The 17933-nt window shown below is 40.4% G+C and overlaps 1 protein-coding gene across 2 annotated transcripts in view; it reads right to left on the reverse strand.

Annotated features, from left to right (window-relative positions):
- myo1ea (myosin IEa) overlaps positions 1-17933 on the reverse strand; it is a 69353-nt gene that overhangs the window by 10242 nt on the left and 41178 nt on the right. For both annotated transcript variants that reach the window (XM_049596977.1, XM_049596987.1), the window contains exons 11-22: positions 17817-17897; positions 17317-17403; positions 17142-17225; positions 14949-15116; positions 13278-13363; positions 10714-10795; positions 10344-10450; positions 7047-7145; positions 6557-6701; positions 2889-3003; positions 2636-2805; positions 2402-2547 (exon numbers count right to left, since the gene is read on the reverse strand). In XM_049596977.1, coding sequence (XP_049452934.1) covers positions 2402-2547; positions 2636-2805; positions 2889-3003; positions 6557-6701; positions 7047-7145; positions 10344-10450; positions 10714-10795; positions 13278-13363; positions 14949-15116; positions 17142-17225; positions 17317-17403; positions 17817-17897 — 1370 coding nt within the window. The remainder of the gene's footprint in view (positions 1-2401; positions 2548-2635; positions 2806-2888; positions 3004-6556; positions 6702-7046; positions 7146-10343; positions 10451-10713; positions 10796-13277; positions 13364-14948; positions 15117-17141; positions 17226-17316; positions 17404-17816; positions 17898-17933) is intronic.

The following is a 17933-nucleotide window of genomic DNA, read 5'->3' on the forward strand; positions in this document are numbered from 1 at the left end:
TGGAAATCCAGACTGTGGCTTTGAAGGAGATTCATGACTTTGTGTGTACAGATGATACATTGCCCCCCTGCTGCATGTTGAGCAACCATTGTCTTGTTGTGGAAACAACTAAGGGCCTACTGGTGTCTTCCTGTACGCGTATGAATAGATTTTTTCCTCTTAATATTTTGATCACAACAGCACATTCCTTAAAATAACATGTGACCTGTGTATGTAAAGGAAACATAGAAGTAAGGTCAGGTGATCATATATCATGTATATCATATACATATTTTTGACCAAAGTCTTGATATCACAATTGCAGTGACATTGTAAGTTTAAGTATTGGTGGTTTCACAATATATTTACACAAAACTTGGTTATTTTTGCCCTATAATTCAACTCTTTTATGTCTTAGATTTAGATTATGCTTCTTCTTGCATTTTTAAAGGATATACATTGAGCATTGTTAGAGGGTACCTGAGGCATAAGATTTTCATTGCCAGTGACTGCTTCTCTGTAACTGTTGTACACATAATAAGAATAAAGAACTTGAACTGTGACTGTGTTGATTTTTCTGTTTGGTCATCAGCATACATAATGGCCTCTGGAGAGTTCTGGGTCTGAGTGTGGACTGGTGTGAATCAAGACAAATGCTTTGGAATAAAAACATGGCTAAGTTTCACTGTGTTCAGCTGGGAGGAATGAAGTTTGGAAATGCATTTAACTTAGACTTTTATTGGGGTGCCCAGTAGTTCAGTAGATAGGGCAGGCACCCCATATACAAGGGTTAGGCAACATGTGTCTCTGGAGCTACATGTGTCTCTTTGGCCCCTCTCCAGTAGCTCCCTGTGGCTTTGACAAGGCCTAAAGAAATTCTTACATTCTCCACCTGTAAAAATGTGAAGTCTTTATACCAAATACACTTTTTTTTTTCTTTTTTTTTTTTTAACATTTTAACAACTGAAATGTGCATTATACATCTACTGCCTGGCACCTTTTCCTTGAAAAACCAAACCTGGATAGCAGTGGCTAATCTGGAGTCTCCCTAGCTGGTTAAATATGGATGCCAAATCCAAAAAGTTAAAGTTTTGGAATAAAATAGAGAATTTAGTAGTGTGTGGATCTGTTTGCTTTCACTGCAAAGTTAAAGCGCCATGTAATCATATATAGTGTGCTGCACAGTAGCCTCCTTGTGGTAAAACATATTCATGAATGCTCATTTAAACTACATGTATACGCCAATTTAGACTGAATAGGCTATGTTACCTTCGTTATAAGGCACACACAGATTTCATTCATTCATTCATTCATCTTCTAACCGCTTCATCCTCTTGAGGGTCGGGGGGCTGGAGCCTATCCCAGCTGACATCGGGCGAGAGGCAGGGTACACCCTGGACAGGTCGCCAGACTATCGCAGGGCTGACACATAGAGACAGACAACCATTCACGCTCACATTCACACCTACAGACAATTTAGAGTTATCAATTAACCTAGTCCCCAATCTGCATGTCTTTGGACTGTGGGAGGAAGCCGGAGTGCCCGGAGAGAACCCACGCTGACACGGGGAACACACCAGGGATCGAACCGGGAACCCTCTTGCTGTGAGGCGACAGTGCTAACCACCACACCACCGTGCCGCCCTCCACACAGTTTTTTTTTTTTTTAATTATTTTAGTTTGAAAATGGCTCTGCTGAACCCTGCCATGTACAAAGGCAGTGTCCTTGCTGCAGTGAACGCAAGTTCAGTTCCAGCCTGCCTCTCTCTCTCTCTCTCTCTCTCTCTCTCTCCTTCATGCTTCAAAACTGTCCTCTCATTTAACGCAAAAAAAGCCTCCAAAAATAATCTTGAAAAAACATAGATTTATATCTTTTTTCCAAGGCCCCCTGTCCAAGAGACAACACACATAAGCTAACTTATCAATAAAACAAATTACACCAGAGTATATTGCCAGGTGATGCAAGTCTTGGTATGTTTTTCAATCGAATTTTTGAATTGGCATAATGTCTGAAGCTGCCTTATGATCCTCCTGATGAATATGTTTTGTGCAGTGGTAGAGTGTTTGCCTTCGTTGGCTACTGTTGGATGCAGTGCTTAAAGTTGACTTATGTAAATAGAACAAGACCAAATTTGCTTATATGGACAAGTCTTGTTTGGGACATGTTGAGGTCATAAAAGCATGAACAGTGTAGGGAACATGTGACCGATAATGTCCTTTGTGCCTGCTTGAACTATATTGAGCCTCCATTAAAAACACCTGAGGGAATAAAATATTCGAATATGATTCTGTCTAGAGAAAAGTAAGTGAAAAGAGTCTGTTCTCCAACTGCAGCCAGGGAGTTGATGTTGATATCTGATACAGATGTTATAATACGTGCAGTATCACCACCCAGTGTGCCCCAGATTTGAGGGAAACATACCTGAAAGACACTGCCAAGATCTTCTCCACGTCAATCTTCCTCTTCAGCACCTCTGTCACCTGCCCTTTCTCTGGTCCCTGTTTCACCTTCTCTCTTCCAATCAGGTACACAGACTTCGGGGTCAGGATCAAGTCTCTCTTAATTCCCTGAAAACAAAAGGAAAAAACAGAACTCCATGATTGTTTTGTCAGTTGTTTAGTCGCAGAAACAGGCTGCAAACTGACAGAGACCAACCTTGAAGCGGCGGTCGAATTTTGTGACCTTGTCTGCAAAGTCAATCTTTTCTCTCTTGCCGAGGAACTGCCGCAGCTCGGGCCTGTCGTCCATACCCAGGTAGTCACCGACAAAGTTTCTGTTGAGGCTGTGTCGCCGCCTCTCCTTCCGGTTCAGCAGCAGGTCAGAGGCTGGATAAACCCAGAGACAGAGAGTGAGAGACGAAGACAGATGAACTTGGAGAGACAAAGCTGTAAGACGTCGCTCTACTCACCTTCTTCCCTCATCTGGACATACTTCTTGCGGGCCATGTATTTCCTCCAGGCCTTTTGGATGGTCCTGGCATAGCCGTCAAACTTGCGCTCCCTCGTCTCCTCCAGCAGAAAGAGCTGTGAGTAAGAGAGAGAGAGTGAGAGACAGGCATACCTGCACAAACCCAAACACAGACACACCTAAACACATTGAATGGAAGGAATGAGTGCACATACATACTGAACATGCCTGTGTGCAGCTGCACAAAGCCAAATCTCTGCTGACCCTGATAGCGTTAAGATTTTTATGGCATTTCAGTGCGAGAAGGAAGATTTTACTCCTAACTACTGCACAGGCAGAGCCATTTTCTGACAACAGGAGCAGCAGGTTGGTTTGATTGTTGGGAGGAATCAAATCTCTGCTCTGCTGAGCTGTAGAGCAACAAAGTACAAACCAGTGTGTAGGGGCGGGAATCCAGAATCAGTTCCATTTGAGAACCGGCTCCAAATTATCCAATCCATCTGAATATTATGCCTCTGAGCTTATCAATTCTTTCATCAATGCTGGCAGGTTTCTCCCTGACAGTTGCACATTGCAAAACAATGAGTGATGGCAAAGAGGAAGAAGCAGTCCAAAGCGTGGCTTAATTTCACAAAGAAAGATGACAAGAGAGCTGACTTGTGCTGTCTGTAAAATGATTATTTCAAGTCATGTTCCAGGAATGCCACGTATTCCGCACTCTATGCATGAGTGCCACTGCTTCCTAATAGCATGTCTGTTACTGAGAGTAAATATCATCTGTTGTTTTACTGCCACACAGGCAGGTTTAGTCGATTTTTTTTTGACCAATAAAACAATTAAACAATGAAGCTTCTGCACACCCGATTTACATGCATGGTTTTTTCTACTCTGTTTGAACACTGCGTCCAGATTCAGAGATAACAGTCGCGTTGAAGGTAAAACCTGTGTAGGCCTACCTTTTTCCTGCACAGAATATTAATCAGGAATCAATTATGGATTCTATAAAGAATCAGCCAGTAAGCAGAACCCATAATGGCATTGCTATCCATAACTTCTTATCAATTCTCATCCCTATTAGTGTGTAAAAAAATGAGCTTATTTTAACATTAAATGTCACCCAGTCCTTTTATGGACAGCTTTCTTCAGTAAATCAACTACGCTACAACACTGATTCTGTGTTTTTGTGCACAGAACAGCAAATGATTCCTGTCTGTTAATTATACAGGCATATGTTTTGTTATTAGATTTTTTTTCTATTGAACATGCTAAAAAAAAGAAATTAAAAATATATATGTATAAAAAGAAAACAAGAACACCCAGCAAACACATTCAGTAAACAATATAAGTATTTCATGTCCGAAAAAGAGTAGGAAGAAGCGAGTACTTGTCAAGTCCTACCTTTTTTTCCTGAGGTTACCGTCTGTGTTTAATCAAACTTCATTGTAAAGCTGGAGATCTACAGTATCTGACCCTCTGATGTGTTAGGAAGGGATTTTCTCTTTTTTAAAAAAAGTGAACCAATCCTTTAACGCAGGAGAACTCACTGACATTAAGTTTACTGGAATACTGTGAAATGTTTGTTGACAATTTCAAATGTGTTTAGCATTTATCAACTCATTGTTCAGTGTGATTAACACAGTACAGTAATACAACGTATACACATAGAAAAATATTTTTTGGCTGTTCAGTTATTTCCCCACTTCCTGCAGAGCGAGCTGACCCTGTGCCAACAGACCACCAGTCTCTCACCACTCCATGTCATTTCCCGATGGGCCTCTAGACACGCAATCGCACTCTCTGCCCTCTCCCTGTGCCAGACTAAACATCCTGCCTACTGCTCTAACAGGCCTGGCATCGACATGGCCGGCCGCAGTGCTGCAGTGTGACGGCACAGGAAGGAACCACAAACAACAACATGCACCACAGAGTCATTGATAGAGACACTGACACCACGTAATCACCAAGACTTCGACGTTTTTCATCAGATGAGTAACTGAAGTTCCCAGGTGACAAATCCAAGAACAAACAGCTGGTGGGTTTGGGGTTATATTACTCAGTGATGAATTTCAGACTGCAACTAACAGTTGTTTCTATTATGAATGAATTAAAACAATAATGGAGTTAACTGATTGATTAGTTAGTCAGCAACACTTTAATTTAAGCATAATAAATGGTTTCTAACACACTGTCATGTTATGAGCAGATACACATGTTTATTAATATACTTATGTACCCATAAATGAAAGATGATATATAAGAAGTGAATTAATGAGAAATACAGTAAAATGTAGTTGTAATAATATAAAACATGTTTTCATAGAAAACATTATAATTGCATACAAATACAAATACATTAATAAACATATAAAAATGTAGCCACTAAGCTGCTTAAAGCTATATTCTAGTGTGTTTTAAACAATTTAATGTTTATGTGCTGCCTATAAATGCTAAACAAGAGGGAGCTAAAGTTAAGGGTTAATATTAGTTAATAAAATCTCGAAATGGATGAATAAACGAATGAATGAATGTTTAGCAAATATTTCTTGGAAAAAAAAAATGATAATAGAGATAATCAGAACAGATTTTTTTCTGATGATCTCCGAACTGAAAAATGATTTTAGCCCTTATCATTATCATATTATGAAAAACATATAGAAAACAATCAAATAAGTATCCTCAGAGTAAGACAAATTTTAATGAGTCTTGTCTAAATTAATTCAAAACGCAGCACCTATAAGACCTGACTGACAGCTAGCCACCGCTCATCCATCACCACTCTGAAGGAGAAACTCTTCTCCAACACCTGGCGTGGCGTCAAACAAACTTTGCTTATTACATCCAACAGAAAAAATCGCTTCAGTCATACAACTAATTAGCTGGTGTCAGCGTCTTATCAGACAGAGAGGCTTGTTTTGAGAAGCCTGGCAGCTCATTTCAGCGGTCCACCCTGTGTGATATTTGCGTTTCACAAGCACACCTCAGTGACTTGGACTCTGGCAGCATGGGGGATGGGGCACTCTTGGCATGCACGGCTGCAATGAATAAGTAAAGGCATTCAGGATCAGCTGTAAGGCCTGAATTAAAACTAAGATGTCTGTGTATTAACTTCCAAACCTACATCTGTGTGTACGTGCACGTGCATGCTCATTCATGCACGATGTGTACAAATGTTAATAAGTGAGAGCACAGGCTTTGCACAAATGCTGCTTTCATGGGAATCATGAAAAAAGTAGTTGTGGTGGAAAAAGACAAGCCTTTACGATGTCCCCCCAAACTCTGCTACCACAGCCTGTGCTTGTGTTTTAGTTCCAGAGCGCTGTTGACTCAGTGCTGACGTGGTACAAGGGTCGGGTTCAATCTCCTCCCCTGCATCAGGGATTCAACCATGATTTGGGATACTGGTGCCCTTTTATGGTGTTTAGGGTAAAAATGGTGTGTTCAGTTTTTCCCTGCTAACAAAAAGGCTTACTGCATGCCAGCAGGCACTCTGACATGTTATTTGAGTTCTACATCTGTACAACGATAACATGAAAAGTCTGGGCTGCAAGTTTTTGCTTTGTAGTACATTTCCTTGGATTGCTTTCTCGTACAGCTGTGGTATTATAAGGGCAGAGACTGAGTAAAAAACAGGATGTGACAGTGTGAGGGCTAAGCGGATGTCAAACGTACAGACTCGGGGGCTTTAATGAAGATCTTGGTGCGACCAAGCTGGAACTGATCCTGGTCCATGTTGACAGACCGTAAGAGATGAAGGACGCCTTGTTTCTCGTCTCCTCGCCACGTCGGCCAGGACTCTTTGGTCAGGATGGCGTACCTGAGAACCAGGAGGTTTAGCAGAGATAAAGTGTGTTTGGATGGAGTTATTTACATAATATGACACCGACATAACTTTAATGTTGCACAAATCTTCTAATTTTCTCTCTAGAATCTGATTCTAACACCTAAAGTCGAAGTATTTACCATCACTGTGACTGAATGAATATAAATGGAAACTATTTTATTAAGACATTAACAGAGAAACTGGAATAAATGGGTGTCGGCTGCAACATGGCTAATGCCCAATCTGTTTACTAAGGTCTGTATGGGAGTAGATACCAAACAGAGCATCCCCTTTTTTTAAACCAAATCACAGGCAGAAAGAAATATTACTTAATTTTACCTGTTGAGGAACTTCCTGAAGACTCTGCGGTAGGCATAACCAGCACGCCGTACCCTGATGTTTTCCTTCAGACCCAGGTACTCCACTTGGTGTTTCACTCTTAAGACAGAAAAAAATAAAAGGATCAACATTCAGATAACATTAACAAACTTCTTTTTGCTCTCTAATTAATCACTTGTCAAAATTGTTGCCCAAAGTTCCCCTCCAGACACATTTTAATGTAAAAGATACTCTGGTGAATATTTCATTTAACATGGTTTTTTCAGATAAGAAATTGTGAGAACTTTTGGATCTGGCCTCTGCCCCACTCACCACCACTGCTTGTGCTATATTGCGGTTCCTGTCACAGCGCTTAAACAATGTGGGACAATAGGTCTGGCTATGCGATACTTGTGCTAGGTTGACTTGTGAAAAAACACTGCGAATCAAGATGGCTAGTGTTAGCTTTAGAGGGGACAGCCTCAGTCAGATCCAGATGAAAACTCTGCTGTGCACCAAAATCGGCAACTAGCAGACATATCAGAATGGTAAGTGTAGTTAGCATCTTTTATTTGTTAATGTTGTTTGTTAGCTTGTTAGCTTGGTTAGGTTAGTGGTTGTGAAACACATTGGCTACGATGTTGCAATGTGTTGTTACATTGTTGTTATGTAAGTATATGCTAGTTTGCAGAAAGACATATTTCACCTGGTTAACATTTTTATATTATGCATATTAAGTCCTCATTTCACTGAACATTTCAGGTTTCATTGCCGGTATTTGCTTTTTAGACGGTGATTGGCTTTAAAATACATGACGTACTTAATCTAGCTTGCCCATAATACGTATCTCGGATGTAAGGTAAGTGCACAGACATCACTCCATTCAGTAGAAGAATGTGAAAACACCTCTCTAGTGACAAACTTTGGATGGATACATTAGTCAGGGTCAGATATTTTAGCGGACAGAAACATAAGAAAACCACATTTTTGAGTGGAGGGGATCGTAAATCGGAGTAAAACAAAATAAAAGCTCACACACACTGGCTACTGAGTCATCTGAATGTGATATCGTATTGATGGAAGTTTACCCATCCTGGGTTCTCCCCTTCCCTCCCTCCCACCCTCATTTTATAAGGTCTTGTTCTCTTCTATTGACACTGTGATATTTTGTGTTGTATGTAATTATGAAAGATGAGAACAAAGCAGTTAATAGTCTAAGACATAAAAAACATCCTTATGTAATAAACACAACTAGCTTGTATTCTACTATCAGTGGTTTGAGTTATGAGCCATCAGCTTTAAATCAAACATCTTTAACCAGGTCTACGGCACATGAAGCTCCTGCTGTAGTAGCGGAAGGGATAACTGCAAGTCATTGTGTGGAAAACAGCTAACTTTTCCCCCAAACAAAGAGCTAAAGAACTGCTTAGTACACTCAGACTTCCTGTGAAAACAGCAGTTCCGGTGCTAATTAATGAGCCACCCTGCGCCGGACTCACAACAGGAAGGTCATAGGCTCCGAACAATACAGCAGCACTCTGCATCTGAACATGTAGTACCCAAAGCCTGTGAGCGAGGAAGAAAGAGCGGGGAAACTGAGACAAAGGGATAAAGTGAACTGAATCACATGACTTCAGATGGACAGACAAATATCCAAAAAAGAACAAAGACATGAAATAGGTTGAGGCAGAACGGATCAGAACAATAATCTAGTTTTTACCCTTTGTGTGCAAATCATTAGAGACCCCAGTCTGTGTTTATCAAACTGCCAAAAGGGAAAATTAAGGCTTAAGTTCATTCATTCATTTTCCATAACTGCTTATCACAGCGCTGACACATAGAGACAGCCAACCATTCGCACCTACGGCCAATTTAGAGTCACCAATTAACCTGCATGTCTTAGGACTGTGGCACTCGGAGAAAACCTGGGGAGAACATGCACAGAAGGGCTCCCCCACCCTGGGTTAAAACCAGGAACCCTCTTGCTATGAGGCAACAATGCTAACCACTGCACCACTATGCCACCTGGGGGTCCACAGGAAAAATAAAGGTGGCTTTGATTTTGTTTTTAGTCTCCTGCATGCATATTTATTGTCTGCACGTTTCAGTGTGGCACTAAACTATTTTCTCTGTTCTAGTTCCTCTAACAGCAGCTGAATAGATTTCCTGCTCCAGTTAGATTTATTTTGTTTTTATTTCAGCCAGTTTTCTAATAATACACTCTTATTTATATGTCATTAATATTTTAGATTATCATAAGTATAGTGCTACTGGAGATTTTTTACGAATTTTACACAAATAAAAACAACTTTTTCATAAATGCTTTCAAGTAAAAATAGAAAGGTTTTTTGCTTTACCTTCATTATGAACTAAATGTTGATTGCACAGTGTAATGGCTATAGAATAATGACACTATAGGGCATTTATAGTTTACTCATTTTCATTATTCAACTCTGTCGGTCAGCGAATACAAAAATGAAGGATCGATTTACAAAAATGAAGGATCGATTTACGGAACAAATGTAGCGTCTCATCTACTGCACAACCAAAACATGGAAGAAGATAGTGCTTTAGTTTTTCCTGGTAGCGATCAGTTGCTATCTCAAGTTACCAAAGTTTGCAGTTACTTTCGTCAGTAGCGGGAATGGCAGGAATTGTCAGTGAAACAACCAAGGTTACCGTTGAAAACATGATGCAGCTGTTGTTGGTAGTTGCTAGGCTCTGAGGGAAATGGAAAGCAATTTGGTTGTCTTTTGGACAGCAGCGCCAACATAGCTTGGAAACGTCAAGGAGGGACAAGTTGAGAAGTTGTCTGTTTCCATTTCAAAAGACTGAACAACATGGCCAATGTTGGGTAAATCCTTGTCTCTAATTGTCCGATGTGTTCACTCTTAAATGATACTCTTTGCTGAGTAGGAGTAAACTGCTTGATAAACGTGTCTCTTATGGACCTGCTAATGGACCTGCACTTGCATAGCGCCTTTCTAGTCATTCAACCAGTGCTTTTCTATACTACAAGTCACATTCACCCATTCACACACACACTGGTGACTGAGGATACCATACAAGGTGCCACCTGTTACTTTTTAACACTCACACACTGGTGGAGCAGCCACCAGGAGCAATTTGGGGTTCAGTATCTTGCTCAAGGATACTTTGACATGCAGACTGAAGGAGCTGGGGATCAAACCGCTGATCTTCCAATTAGTGGACTACCCGCTATACCTCTGAGCCACAGCCGCCCACATATCATTATTTCAGCATACCTGCAGGCTCTGGATGGTCGGAGCCATGTGAGACTGTGAGTTCATCACTTACCGGCTCTCTTCCCAGTCTCTGGGCTTCTTGGTTTCGTTGGGTTTGATGCAGCGGATGTAGTGTGGAGTGCATTTCATCAGTGTGCTCACCAAATCGTTGGCTTGTTTCTAAAGGGTGGAGAAAAAGACAATGATAATACTGATGATCATAATTTAAAAGCTCATGAAAATCTAAACTGCTGTGACTGAATTACTGACGGACTGCTGACGGACAGTCCACTGAACAGCAAACATTAACTTTTAAATGGTCTTTTCCCACAGTGACCCTGATGAGGAGGAGAGACTGGTACATACTGTACACTTTGCTGAACACACACACACACACACACACACACACACACACACACACACACACACACACACACACACACCTTTATTTTGCTGCCTGCAGTTGTGGGTCGACCTTTCTTTTCAGCGTTGAGGTTTTCTGGAAACAGTGCTCTGATGAAGGCGCTGTGAGAGGACAAAGGTGAGGAGTTAGGGATGACACAGGAAGGCTGGTATCAACAAAAACAAAGTGCTGTAGAGCTGGAAATAATGTTGCACTCCCTGGCAGCCAAAAAAAACAAAAATGCAGTTAATGATTAAAATCCTTTGACTAAGGTCACTGGTTTAAATTCCTGAATCACTTGGGAAGGTCTAAGCTGGGGGAGGTGGGAAAAAGAAGACGTGTGTGTGTGCACGCTGTGCTGTATTTGCACAAACAGCCCGACCACCAAGGCCACTGCACTGCAGAGGAATGTATACTACTATCTGACACTTAGTGAAATAAAATACCTGATTACTTCTTATTGAAATGTGGCCTTTTTTGCACTATAAAAGCAAAGAGAAAAGAACTTTTCTCCCAAAAGGCTGAATATATAGTCAACAACAACATAAGTGGGCTCGGTCAACCAGTACTGATCTACACTCCCTCCAGAAAGATAATCTTAGATTAGTGGTTCCCAGTTCACTTGGATTTTAGGGACTAACATTTTGGTCTAACCCTTAAGTTACATTTATAGATGTGGTGTTCTTTAACATCATGACTACAGTATGACGTCTTGCTGCTGGTCAGAATGTAACAGATATGTGTGAAGTTTCCATATGTGAAGTTTTTCTCAGCTGCAGACACACACTCATTTCATGGATATGTTGAAGAACATAGCTTAATCTGTGCTTTTGAGCTCCTTCTGGTTTACAGATATATACACTCTAATGATACACTATGCAAGATGTTCCCAAAAAAACAATGTATAGGCTCAATCTTCACTAATGACCCACTAGAAGTGTGTGTATTAGTGTATTTATCTGTAGATAATCTGCACTCTGCCTGTTTTTTCTTATCTTCTTCTTATTTTCTGTTTTCAGGACATTTATGGGTATGTGAGAGTGAATCTGGGGTCGGCTTTTTCCTTAATTTTTCCTGGTGAGCGTGTTTACATACATAACCAACAATCCTGCATGATACATCTTTAGGAATTCAGTTGTAATTTTTTCACAGGACTTGATATATAGCAGTAAAATAGAGGAACGTGGGTGTTTTAGTTGTGACAAATGTACATTTAAAACCATCTGCAGTTGCGGACCGAGCCACACTGTTCCCATTCATAACTGTGATTTCGAATCTCATCAATTTTGACTTTTAGTTCTTACTCAAGTCTCACACGCTTGTGTTCTGCAAGTTCCTCTGTTACTGAAAAGTGCTACACCCACTTTTTAATACGGCGTAGAAGCTCTCCCTTGAGACTGCATGACGCCAGCATTTCACTTGGAGCAGTAAATTGAAATTAACGACGATGTCTTGTAGTTTTTCTTCACAGTTATGCTGTAAAATCAACACTTTTTAATGACTTATTGAAAAGGCCTTAAATTCACAAAACTTGCCTGGATTACCTGAGGAATGAAAAGAAAATTAATGTAAAAGTTATGATCGTCAAGACTGCTTCTTTTGTGATCAGCACATCTGTCATTCAGGCACCGAGCATGTGGCTCCTTTTGAACTCTGATGGCTGTTTTTTTGCTTTGAAAACTCACATAAAAATGTGGCGACTGTCAGGAGTGATCTAAAGTTGACACATCTGCTGCTTAGCATTCAACTTATTTAAACTTGCTTGTGTTGCCGCTTTTGGTGTTATTAATTCATTACTTTCTCAGTGCTTTTTCATGTTGGTATTTTTTTAATTCCATCCCCTTTCTGGCTCTCTCCCACATCGGTATTTGTTTGGTTTTAAAGTCTTGGCTCAAAGCTGTGGACGCAGAAGAAAGGATCAGCAGGTTGTGTGTACAAATAGACCAGATCTGCTAATACTGTCCAGCTGACAATACTGGTCACTCCTTTCTTATGTGCTCAGACCTGCTGCTCCCAGGAATGAAGTCTGCTTCCTTCCTTCTCAGGCTTCCTGTATGTGTGACCCTGCCAAACTCTTTTATCTATATGTGTGTATATGTTTGTGTGCACGTGAGGTAAAGTGCATGCATATATCTTCCAGCACGTGTCCGAGTGGGATTTTGATATAACCTTGTTTCGTGCCACACAAAGGGGGCGAGCAGCAGCTGAGGCCCACAGGGGTTACACAGACAATGCAAGCTGTTTGCACAGATGGCCACTTTGACATAAAGAAAGCCCAAGAAACCAAAACACAGGGGGGACCAGACTCCACAATGCAGCCCCACAGGGAGACTGCACTTGTAAGGCCAGACTAGATAGACCCCAAAAGCTGCATATCTGGGAGCAGCAGCCAGACGCGGTGCAGGGCGAAGGGCACGACATAACCCGGCCCTGCACGCTTCTGCTACGTCCCGCCTAGTTTCCTTATGCACTGCAACGTCTGAAACTCTCATTCAGATGTATTCAATTATACCCATATGCATCACAATAGAGGACTCCTTTTAAGTGTGCACCATAGAAATCCCCACCACATGTCGGTGCAATGTGCAAAAGGGAGTTACTTACATGTCACTGCTCTGCATCAGCTCAATGAGGTCAGTAAAGAGGACGTCTCGGTTTCTCTCGCAGAAACCCTCTGCATCATAGGACACCTGGAGGAGAGACACACAGAGGGATTTCTAAAGAGTCGTAATTATCAAAGAGTTTGAAATGTCCAACAAAAATGAACGGTGACACCTGTGTGAAAATAAAAATGGTGACCGATATTCTGGCTTTAAATCGACGGCTTTAATTTTATGGGAAAAGAAAATAAAGGGTTGCAGATTCAAGCGTTACACCTCCCTAGGATTAACGTCTTGTATAAATCCAGCAGCGGTTTAAAAGTGTATAAATTAAACCGTGTTATTTCTCCTATACTGTAGCCTGAGACTGGAGGAATGTTTTGAGCCCAGTCATGGGAGCCCCTCAAGTCTTTATGGCATGGCTCATTAAGCCTGCGGCATGTGTGCCAGGCTGAGGCCACCACACATCTGGAGAATGACACAGGACAACCTCGGTCCAGACCACCAGAATGAAAAATAACTGCAAGAAAAGAGACGTCTGGCGAACTGTAATGTTTGAACTGAATAAGGCTGATTAACACGTATGACGCTGTTAGACACTGTTACATAATGGGAGGGGCTGCGACCATAAATAGAAGAGAGAGAGAACGGTGGTGTTAGTTTAGATGGGGAAAACTTAAAAGGGCGACAATGACGACACGGACCCCAGAATTAAAGTACCAGCTGCATAACTGGTATTTATGACAGATCATACAACACCATAAAAAATGGCATTTTAATGACTTTCTATTTCCAGAAGTTGCTGTCAGCTCCCTGCTGAGGACTGTATGCAAAGCACATAACAGTTTATACCATGGCAAAGACAAGTGTATGGAGGCTGCTGTAAACCTCATACTGAGCGTTGTAATCTCTCTGTTATGTGAACTGAGAAACACGAATACGGTTTTCTTTGTGTTTCCGTAAGAAACACTGTGACACACTGCATGCCAGTATTCATAAATGTTTATGTCTGGACTTTATATTCTTTGTCGTCTGCAGTTAGCACAAAATACAGCCGCTCAGCTTCTAACTGGAAAAAGAGAGTGTGACAACATCACACCAGTATTTGCCTCCCTCCACTGACTTCCTGTTCGTTCCAGGATTGATTTTAAGATTTTATTGCTTGTTTTTAAGGTGTTAAATGGGCCTCATTGACCAGAACTCTTGCATCTTCATACAGTAGTTGGATCACTGAGGTCGATTGATCAGATGCTCCTGGATGTTGCCAGATCTAGACACAAAAACAGTGCCGACTGAACCTTTGCGGTGGTCACCCTTAACCTCTGAAACACCTTACGTATCAAAACTGTTAGACTCTAGAAACCTTTAAGCTGCTGAAGACCTGCTTTTTCTCTCTGGCATTCGAATTAAGTTGAGCTTGACACCTTGACTTCATCTTCTGCTGTCCTGCAGTTTCTTCACTATCATTATGTGCTCATTTGTTGTTTGGTTTTGAGTCAATTTCTTTTGGTATTTTGAGCCTGTTAAGCACTTTGGTCAACTGCAGTTGTTTTTAAATGTACAGACAGTGTTTGTCAAAAACAAGATGATGTAAGTTGTGATGATGATCAGACAAATGGCCCAAACTCCATCTGAAAATACATGCAGCGCTTTTAATGAGCACGCTCACACTAACCTTGCCAGCGTAGTGGTGGATGATGAAGCCCTGGTTCCAGCTGTTGAAGTGTTCGTGGGTGTTGATTGCGACCCGGAGCTTCTGCAGCATGGTCTGGTCGGCTCCCTCGCCCACTGCATGCATGGTGGCACACACATCATCCAGAATGCACATGATGCCAGGAGGATTCTGGGATCACGGGGGAAACAATTCACATTCACATTAGCACTGGCTCTAAAACTCTTGAAGATGTTACAAGCTTGGTTGATACATATTTTGAAGTTGTTGGGTTAACACTGTTATTTTTAATCCTTTTTTTCTGCTTGATTAAAGATCCAGTTGAAGTAGATACTTTAGGGATTGTAGGCACTGAAGCTGGAACAATAGATGTTTTAGTTAATCAACAGAAAATTATTCTGCAGCATTTTTGGTGATTGAACTACCATTTAAAGTCAATTATTAAGCAAAACTTTCCAAAAATTCCCTGTTTCAGCTTATACATTTGTTACTTGCTGGTTTTCTTTGTCTTTTATTATAGTAAATAAAAGGGGTTTGTACAAAAGAAGACATTTGAAGACGTCATCTTGGGCTTAATATGTGAGATTAAAAGTTTCTAATTATTAGCAAGTATCATGAAAAAAGCTAAAAAGCCACAAAGCTATAAATCTTATATGCTATAAATCTTAACAGTGGAGTAGCTTTAGCACGGCCTCTCTCACACGCTGCCCTGTTTGGCTCCATTATGTCCCGAGCTGACCAGTGGCCTGCAGTTTGCACAGTGCTATCAGTGTCTCCAACTCAGAGAACACAAGCCTCTGTTTAAAGGACACACGTAAAGTTGTCACTGGCTTAACTAAAGTGTAAAGAGTCTGGAGTGTCAGGCACTGATACAGATCCCCGGCTCCTCTCAGATGGAGGCTTGTTTTAAAGCCCTTGTTGTAGATTTCATGGATTAGAGCTCTCAGTGGGACAGATAAATCAAATTAAGAGGCATGTCGGCACATTCGAGGATATTAAGCTGCGAGTCACGGCAACAGAGCAGAAACTTGGCCGGAGCTCGCAACTCAGTTTACAATACAAGGCCAATAAAACGAACAAATGTTAATTATTAAAAAATAACATCCGAGTTTGTTGTGACTGCAAATTGATCCAGGGCATAATAATATTGTGTTTTTATACCAACAACTCTGCTCTCAATAAAATTTTGTTTCTTAACTCCGTCAGGAAGAGTGTATTTTCAGCCCTCCTCTATTTTGACATCTGAATCTTGAATCTGTGTATTTTGTATTTTGATTTTCAGTTCTGGTTTTGTTTTGTAAGCAATTGCACAAGTGTGTTTTGGGTGTGTTGTTTATAGCAATAAAGTCAAGTTGGATGAAATTAAATTTGCTGTAATTGCAAAAATATGACATTTTAACCACATTTTAACTATTTTTTTTTTTGCATTTTCTTTTCTTTTTTTAAAGATTTTTTTTTGGCATTTTATTTGACAGAGTTAAGAAAGATTGGAAACGGCGGGTGAGTAAAGGGTATGACATGAACTATTAACTATCAATAATCTTTCGGTCTATAAAATGACAGACAATAATAAAAAAGAAGAAGTTAAGGATGCCTATCAGAAGTCCTAGGTGACCTCCTTGAATTGCTTATTTTGTTCAACTAACAGTAAAAAACCTGAAGGTAATAAATTTAGTATCACATCATACACAGAAAACACGAAAATCCTCACATCTGAGAAGCTGGAACGCGAGAATATTTGAAATGTTTAGCTTGAAAAAGAACTTTTAATTGATTATCTAATAGTTGCTGATTAATTTTCTGATGATCACCTAATTGATTTATCGACTTATCATTTCAGCTCTATCCATAATTGTCTGTTACCACAACTGCTACTTCTATAACTATGTTTTTGTCTCGTTGTTTTTTTAAAGATTATATTTTGGCCTTTTGCCTTTACTCAATAAAACAAGTGAAGTATGACAGGACAGGAAGGACAGAGAGAAAAGGGAAAACATCCAGCAAAGGGCCCCAGGTTGGAATCAAACCCAAGACACAGTCTTAGTACATGGGGCGCACACTCCAATATGTCCAAACGGACATTTTGTTCTATCAAAATAAAACATTTTAAGGATTTTAAATCTTTGGCGGGAGTTGCACACTCCCCACTAAGGCCCGCTCACTAGATTTTTTACTATTTATTTATGTTTTATTTACTTTGCTCTCGATGAGATCACAGACAATCTTGTTGTTGAAGTAGTCAATCTGAGTCCACTTGATGCCCTCCTGCACATACTCCTCCTGCAAAAACAGACATGAGCAGAGTTCAGAGTCAAATACAAAACATCTAATGAGGCACGAAATGAATAAACAGGATGTGGAGGAAGTTTACCTGCTCTGCCTTCAGAGTCAGCTCGATGAATATCTGCTGCAGTTTCTCATTCACAAAGTTGATGCAGAACTGTTCGAATCCATTTTTCTGATGAAGAGACGACGTGGTTAATGAACTTAAATTAAATTAACTGAGTGAGCTGAGCGTGAGTACAGATATCCTCTAATTACCTGTACTTGATATTGGGAATCTAGAGCTGTTGCAAACCAAAATCAAACAAAAACACTTCCATTTAGTTTGTCCGATCCTATCAACAAGTCCTGGACTTCTCATTAAGCAAACTGAACAAACAAGTAATCGGATTAGAAAAGCATGTTGAGGTCTGCTGCCTCAATCAGGAGATAGAACTTAATCCACATACTTTATAACTTAGTCTTATCCATTGTGTTTAATCTGTTTAAATGCTCAAAGTTAATACATGTTAATCTAATTTATGTGTCGCTGCAAAGTAAATTTCCAGCAGCCATGTGTCAGCCTGAGAAAAGACCATAAACACTTACTTGGAAAATTTCAAATCCATAAATGTCCAAAACTCCGATGTTTAACTCTTGATGATCTTTCACCATGGCTTTGTTGATGGACTGAAATCAAAGGATTGTGTTACACAAAGTAAAGCG

Source organism: Epinephelus fuscoguttatus, linkage group LG2 (genome assembly GCF_011397635.1).
Source record: "Epinephelus fuscoguttatus linkage group LG2, E.fuscoguttatus.final_Chr_v1".
In the NCBI taxonomy this organism is placed as follows: domain Eukaryota; kingdom Metazoa; phylum Chordata; class Actinopteri; order Perciformes; family Serranidae; genus Epinephelus; species Epinephelus fuscoguttatus.